This window comes from Cryptomeria japonica, chromosome 1, assembly GCF_030272615.1.
Source record: "Cryptomeria japonica chromosome 1, Sugi_1.0, whole genome shotgun sequence".
NCBI classification, from domain to species: domain Eukaryota; kingdom Viridiplantae; phylum Streptophyta; class Pinopsida; order Cupressales; family Cupressaceae; genus Cryptomeria; species Cryptomeria japonica.
Window position 1 is genome coordinate 682,035,469 of NC_081405.1, and position 7,686 is coordinate 682,043,154.

Below are 7,686 nucleotides of genomic sequence, written 5' to 3' on the forward strand. Positions count from 1 at the left end.
AGAGCATATAGTAATTATTTCACAGTAAAATCGAAACCATGAGGATATACAGTAATTATTTCACAGTTAAGTCAAACATGCAGAAAGAATATAGTGGCAGACATTGCCTGGAGGCATATAGTAAAATCAAACCCATGAGGGCATACAGTATTTATTTGACAGAGTTATACATGTGTATACAGAGGTATACAGGTATCCAGAGGTATACATATTTATGCATGCATATACAACTGTACATGCCTGTATATACACATGTATACATGTGTATACAGATGTATACAGAGGTATACTTTTGCACACAAGTATTATGAATTCAAAAGAATATGCGTGTATACAATTGCATATAAGTATATGCAAAGGTATACATGTGTATACAGATGTATATAGGTGTATACAGAGTTATACATGTGTATACAAATATGTTTTATGAAATCAAAAAAATGTGGAAATGAAAGATATTATCTCAATGAAAGAGTCCATGGCATATAACTAATAATTTGACAATAAACCCCGCATGCAAATGTCAAAGATGCAACTCTCATATGATTAAAAAAAGAAAGCAATTGTTTTTATATTGAGATTAACATTCATTAGAAGACACAAGTGATACTAAATAATCTTTGACATGATTAAAAAAATGAATTAGACTGTTTATATATTTGAACTCGTTGATAATATTCACACAAATTGTAAGTGTGCCAACCTGAAAAAATGACTCGAATGAAAACAAGGAAAATTTGTAATGAAAATGACCCTTCACAATCTCCTTCCATAAAATGGCTCAAATGTAGAGAATGAATGCATTCAATTGTGGTAGTTGATTTTCAAATTTGAATATACGTAGGAAACAATCACTAACTTCATTTGCAAATTATGTCTAATTTCTACGATTTTATCATGAATCCAGTTTTATATTTTATTTTTAATGTTTTTTTTTGTTTATTGGAGAGCCTTACACCACTTGTTGCAAATGCGGGTATGAAAACCAGATGGAGTTAATGCATAAAGATATCAAATGAAGTTTAGGAGATTGTGCAATTGTAAGGCTAGTAAGTTAATGAATGTTTGTATCATGTCATGTCATGCACCACTAGTCATGCATATGTAAATGTAAATGTGTACAAGTTGACTTTTAGACCACTTGCTTTGAGTGGTAATTGTAAACATATGTTATTTTTAATAAATGAAAGAGATATCTTTTTGGTGCAACTTGTGTTTGAGGAACAATTATAGTTATTTTGGTTTTTTATGCCAATTACAAGTTCATTAGTTATTGGTACAAAATAAATTATTTATTTATGATTTATAAAGATGACAGTTATTGGTCCTATAACAGCTACTGGCTCCTTTCCCAATACTTCTTGATATTGATAACGTTATATGACCATTCATCATGATATATGTCTTCCGTGCTCAATTGCTACCCTTGCCAATTATGGGGGCTGAATTCTAGGGGTTGTCTCGATGGGGAGCATTTAGGGTAATGAAAAACACTTTCATCACCCCAATTAATCAACTAGAGGCTGCACGCACTGGTTTACGGAGCCATCATGAAAGGTGTTAAGACATTCGATTATGTTGCTTTAGGGGGCCCATTTCTCATTCACTCTTCCATGGCTTACCAAGAGTGCATTGCAAGAGCTAGGAGGGCGTAGGCACAACGCAGTGGGGCTTATCTCAGGCAACTTCATGCATAGATGTAGTGGTTACGGGTGTCGTTGCGGCAGCATCTCTGCCCTTCACTTAGAGAGGGGTTCGCTCTTGGGTATGGATTTCTTTATGTTTCAGTACTGTTGTAATAGTTTGGTTTCTTATTTAGTTGGCTGTTCGTAGTTTGGTTAGGTGTTTTTGTTTATCCTTTGGCTCCTTTGTATTTTTTTTTTTGAACTTATGCTTGTTTTCAATTTTGGGTTTTTTATTATTTTTTGTTATTTTATTGGAGTTTTAGATTTCTTGGTCCTTGTTCCTATTCTTTATATTGGAACCTTCCTTGTGCCTATTTCTTCTTTCCTCCCTTCTTTACATTGGAACCTTCATCTGTAGCTCATTATATTTCTTTCCAAGAACTCATGCCTATTCCTTCCTTCCTCCCTTCTTTATATTGGAACCTTCATCTGCAGCTCATTAAATTTCTTTCCAAGAACTCTCTGCATCCTAATGATGGATCACAGAGTGATCCGAAACGTTGATGATAAAAAATTATTTACACAATCTAAACCAAAACTATTAGATAGGTGTTTAGCTTCAGACATTTTGTCTCTGCCTAAAGCATACATGAAACATTTTTTTTTATAATGACAATATAATGCCTTGTCTCTCTAACTCTGCTTGAGGATCAAAAAGTAAATACAGAATAAGAAATTAGATTGTCATTCTTTTGGCTAACTCCGCTTGAGGATCAAAAAGTAAATACAGAATAAGAAATTAAATTGTCAATCTTTTGGCTAACTCCGCTTGAGGATCAAAAAGTAAATACAGAATAAGAAATTAGATTGTCAATCTTTTGGCTAACTCCGCTTGAGGATCAAAAAGTAAATAGAGAATAAGAAATTAAATTGTCAATCTTTTGGCATAAGCTAATAGGACATAAAAAATGGTGATCATAAGCCATCAAAAGAGAAACAGTGCAAGAACCAAGTCCAAATTTTAACAATTTTCTTTTAGTTCAAACCTAACCTCGTTGCTCTAGGAAGGAAAAAAATAAATGATCTGATTGGGTTTTCATTAGAATTAATTGCACAAAATAAATGCTATAGTAACCTGCCTACCAACAGTAATTAACAAAGACTATTATAAAATCTTCACGCATCTTTTTATGCAAAAGCCATGGCACGTTTTGGAAAAATTGTTTATGTGGCATGTTTACAGAAAATATAAACCAATGTTGGAAAAAGTAAAATGCCAGATTTTCAGCAAAGGCCTCAAAATTTAACATAGAACTACACTACATTCTAGATCTCATACTAAGTCACCAAAGTGTAACCATTAAAGAAAATTATATTTTCCAGGTCCCAAAATTAAGCTGCAGCAGTTTGAGCTGCATTCCGTTTCTTGGCCTCTTCAGTGATAGACAGCTTGACACCTTTGCCCTTTGGTAAAGACACCCAAGGCTTTGTGCCCTTTCCAATGGTGAACACATTACCTTGTCGTGTTGCAAATTCATGCCCAGCAGAATCCTGAACATGAATAATCTCAAAGCTACCCTTATGCTTTTCCCTGTTCTTAATTACTCCAACACGGCCTCTATTACGACCTCCAGTAACCATGACAACATTACCAACATCGAACTTAATAAATTCTGTGATCTTGCATGTTTCCAGATCAATTTTGATGGTATCATTGGCCTTGATTAATGGATCTGGGTACCTAATGGTACGCCCATCATAAGTATTAAGATAAGGGATACCCTTATCACCAAACTGGACTCCACGAACTTTGCAAAGTTTATACTGCAAAGAGAAGAAATGAAATAAAAATTTAAATTAGCTGTTACATAGGCCATCAAAAGAGAAACGCTGCAAGCAATAAAGCCAAGTCCAATTTTAACAAATCTTCTTTTGGTTCAAACCTCATTTGCTCTTTTCCAGAGTTTAATGTTCCATAGCTAGTTTTGGCTCATACATAAGAATTTCATAATATGTTTTTGCAATTCTGATTTTCTTGACAGCTTGAGTTGGAGAAAAAAAGGCATAATACCTTTGCTTCCTCCTCCTTGATTGAATGTAAGCGGAAACGACCTTTAGCATCATAGAGAAGCCTGAAGTTCTCATTCGTCTTTGCAATAGACACAACATCTGCAAGAGAGAGGGCAAGTTGGATAGACAAAAAATGCATTCTACAATCAGGAAAATTTCCGAACTGTTTGTGCCCTCAATATAATAATCATAGTCTAAGACATATATAGAAAGGGATAGCAAAAATCAAATCAATGTACACACCCATGAATCCTGCAGGGTAGCATTTATCAGTTCTGACTTTTCCATCAACAGCAATGAGGCGTTGCATTACAATAGCAATAACTTCACGGTATGTTAGGGCATATTTCAACCTATTCCTCAGAAGAACCACAAGAGGAAGGCATTCTCTTCCCTTGTGAGGACCAGCTGAGGGTTTGGGTGCCTGCAAAAGTAAAACGATGCCACTAAGTACCACATCAGTTAATAAGAAAACTATAGTTGTCTGAAAATGTTACATTTACTTCTAGCAATTCAAATATTTGAATCGGCCTCAAACATTACTAAAACTTTTTAACTTACAAAAGCACCACCAAGTTTGTCGAGCATCCAATGCTTAGGGGCATTGAGCCTCTTCAAATGTTTCTTCAATCCACGAGCCTGAATATAAGGCAATGTACCATACAAAATATTAGAAACCTTCAGAAAAAGTACGTCCCATGTAGTGTCAATAAATCATCCTATACAAATAATAATCACGGCTGACCTATACTAAACAAATTAACATCAGTCAGATAACCAAACCAACCTCCTCATATCCTGTCGAAATAGTTTAACAAATTTTATCTGTACTCTCAAACCAAGAATGTAAATTAACCTATCAAAATACAATTCAAAGATAATAGTACCATACAACACGTTTATTGCAATTTCAGCTGAGACTAAATACCAGCACAAACTCAAGTGTACCAAGCTGGTATGATGATGGCCTTTTTTATCCTCTTATATATCTTTTCTGGTATCCTGGTAAAGGCCCCAATTGACTCCCTCATTAGTCAATCAAAAAAAAATATGACAAGGCAAAGGGACCCACTTAGCACGTAAAAACCTTATGGCATTTGTCAATAAGGGAGAACAGTAAATATATTATATAACCTGCAATTTTATGTTTCTCATCCTCTAGCTTCCTTCAGCATTGGCAAAGCTTTAGAGCATGTAAATGCTTTAAGAAATACTGTTATTTCTCCTATGTTACTGTTACAAGAATTACAGGAGAGTGCATCAATTTAAGCATGGTTAGTAAATCCCTTTTATGTATTTTTTGAAGGTCTACAGATCAATCTGGAAATCTGACACACCAGGCTATTTTCTCAGAAATGAAATCCCTAGGAATTGTGACCCGAACCCAAAATCTCCGTAGTTCAATGATGCCACTAATTTATTCATTTTGGACAAGGGCAAGAGGGCACTTCATAGAGAATTTATGGTTATTAGTGACATTACTGGACCCATATTGCACCTAAGTTGCTCCCATAGAGCAAATACAATTACAGACAAGACATGTACCTAGTCTTCCCACTCAAGAATACGTTATAATATCAAACCATGCACATCTGTCAGGCAATTGGCTAGTCAAAATCAACTTTGCACAATATAAATCTGTCAACACAAACAACAATAGCTTCAAGAGAATCCTATAATTACCATCAAGAAACACCTGTTTCAGACACTACATTAAGAAAATATGAAAAAACAGACAACAACCATGCAAATCAGAGGCCCCAAAATGATATCACCTCGGACAAAAACCAGTAGCACATTTCCCAATGAAAAAATTGTTTACGTCGAATTTTTGTATGCCTATTTTTGCACCATCAATGTCATTTAATAGTAACAATCAAAAACAGTCAAGACTCACTATCATAAACCCTTAATCTAAATTCAAAGATCCATTCTACCCAAAGATTATTTTCCTACGAATATCTAATACAGCCATGCGTGCTTGATCTAAGATAACACATGATATTTTGCCTCAGACAGTTACATTTGATCTTCTTACGACTATGGTAACCAGATATATGCATAGAGGATACTGATTAGACAATAATATGTATTTTAAGGAAGGGCGATACTCCTGAGCCAGATTAAAAAACATTCTAATATGCATAAAACATGATCACACTAATAGAACGTAAAGTGTGTTACACTGTTATACAACACATACTGTAGCAGATATCTACAGGTGTAGCTTTAAACAATATAGAAGATGCAATTTATCCAACGGTTTATACATATAGATGACTTGGTTTACACCCAATGAGCTGTGTTTCTCAGACAATACAAAAGGATTTTTATCTAATCCCACAACGCTGTTGAAAAGGTGAAATGGCAGGACTCAAACATTAGATCTTTAAATATCATAATCAATCCAACAGCATTGATGAAAAAATAAAATAGCCAGAACAAAATCATAAAATCAGTAAATATAATAAAGACAGTCACAATTGTTGATAGTCATGGACTGTCTAGGAGATTCGTTTGGAAAACCTCCCTCTAGCACCCCTAAGCACATCACCACTCCAGGCAGCAAACTGACACAATTTGACCTTCTAAACTAGCTACTGAACAAATATTTTAACAAAACCCATATGATTCAATTAACAAATTTACTACAAGAGTCATAGGATTAATTGCAATGAATGATGACAGCCCCATTCGTTTAAAATAACAAATTAAATCTTCGATTCAAATAACACGATTGACACTGCAAGCCTTTAATGATCACTTCTAGCCTAATATTGGAGGCAATCTTACACACTCAAACCTTTTGGTTTCATTAACAAATTTGAGACTTCGAGGCTAGTTTTCACACTCTGAAAAACAACAGAAATCCCAAACCTACCTCACTAAATAGCCCTCCAAACTGCTAAAAAACCAAACCTCCGTACACCCTGAACCATAAAGCCCAACACTCAAACGTATGCTACAAATCCTAATATCCAATATTACCCACAATATCCGCATTCAATCCTTAGATCATATGCTTCATGTTAAAACCCTATACGATAAACCCAACATTCAAACCCTTGACCATTAACGCACCATTCAAAACCTAACTCGTATTCTCAACTCATCCCATTTGGACTCGGAACACCGCTTGCCTCTAAAATGATATTAAAAAACCTTCTGAATAAAAACCACCTACTGATGCAGATTTCTGAAAAAACATCTACCAGTTTTTAGTCGATCTTAAGTGTTTGAGGACTATTTATTAAAACACAACATCCGGAATTTCAAGGTATTTGAAATCGGGGACAGTATAATCACGAATAAGATACATCGTAAGGGAGATTATATATGCTATGAATTCATCAATTTGCAACCCTGGAATCGAATAACACGCAGAGATATAAAATTAGTATTTTCTCGTACCATTGATCTTCCTCGTCGCTCTCCTGCGCCCGCTGCTCCGCTTCTCTAGCTGAAAACACACACCTGAGCGCCCTACTGCGACCTATAGATGAGACCAGGTCTTAAGTAGTGTGTAGTCGAAAACCCAAAACCATCATCGCAGGAATTTTCTTAACCTCTTACCCCATGTCCCCATGCGACTGGTTAAGTGCAAATTTCTGCTTAATTTCTGCTTAAAATTAATAAGCAGTCACAGTGTTCCCATGCAAATTTTTAATTAAGAGGAAAGTATAAATTGGAATCTTTTCCTATTTAAGTGGAGCAGCAGTGGCTTAAAACTTAAAAATAAGCTTTGAAAAAAAGGGGGGCTGGAAATAAGCGCTTATTGAGAAGATTGACACGTGGCTCTCCAAAACAATTTCCCTCTTTTTATTTGTTTCCAATTTTTTTTCCACAATTTATGTGACCAATTAAAATTAAATATTTCTTTTAATAATGCAATTTAAGATGATTGCTTATTTTATAAGCAGCAAAATTTTACATTCATGGGGCCACCAGCTCCACAAATTCATGCTAAAAAAATTGAGCAGCGGCTGCTAGC

The 7,686-nt window shown here is 35.0% G+C and overlaps 1 protein-coding gene across 1 annotated transcript; it reads right to left on the minus strand.

Annotated features, from left to right (window-relative positions):
- Positions 1 to 2,790: 2,790 nt before the first annotated feature.
- LOC131044846 (small ribosomal subunit protein eS4x) lies at positions 2,791 to 7,409 on the minus strand. The gene is made up of 5 exons (XM_057978299.2): positions 7,107 to 7,409; positions 4,257 to 4,334; positions 3,939 to 4,119; positions 3,697 to 3,794; positions 2,791 to 3,449 (listed from the first exon to the last, which is right to left on the minus strand). The coding sequence occupies exons 1-5, from the start codon at positions 7,107 to 7,109 to the stop codon at positions 3,018 to 3,020; spliced, it is 792 nt and encodes a 263-aa protein (XP_057834282.2). The 5' UTR covers positions 7,110 to 7,409; the 3' UTR covers positions 2,791 to 3,017.
- Between the last annotated feature and the right edge of the window lie 277 nt (positions 7,410 to 7,686).

What these genes read in the sequence shown, in the direction of transcription:
- LOC131044846 (XM_057978299.2), bottom strand. An exon ending in CTACCCTGCAGGATTCATGG is followed by an intron (nt 3,795 to 3,938) that starts GTGTGTACATTG and finishes TCTCTCTTGCAG; the next exon opens with ATGTTGTGTCTATTGCAAAG. An exon ending in TCAAGGAGGAGGAAGCAAAG is followed by an intron (nt 3,450 to 3,696) that starts GTATTATGCCTT and finishes TTCTCTTTGCAG; the next exon opens with TATAAACTTTGCAAAGTTCG.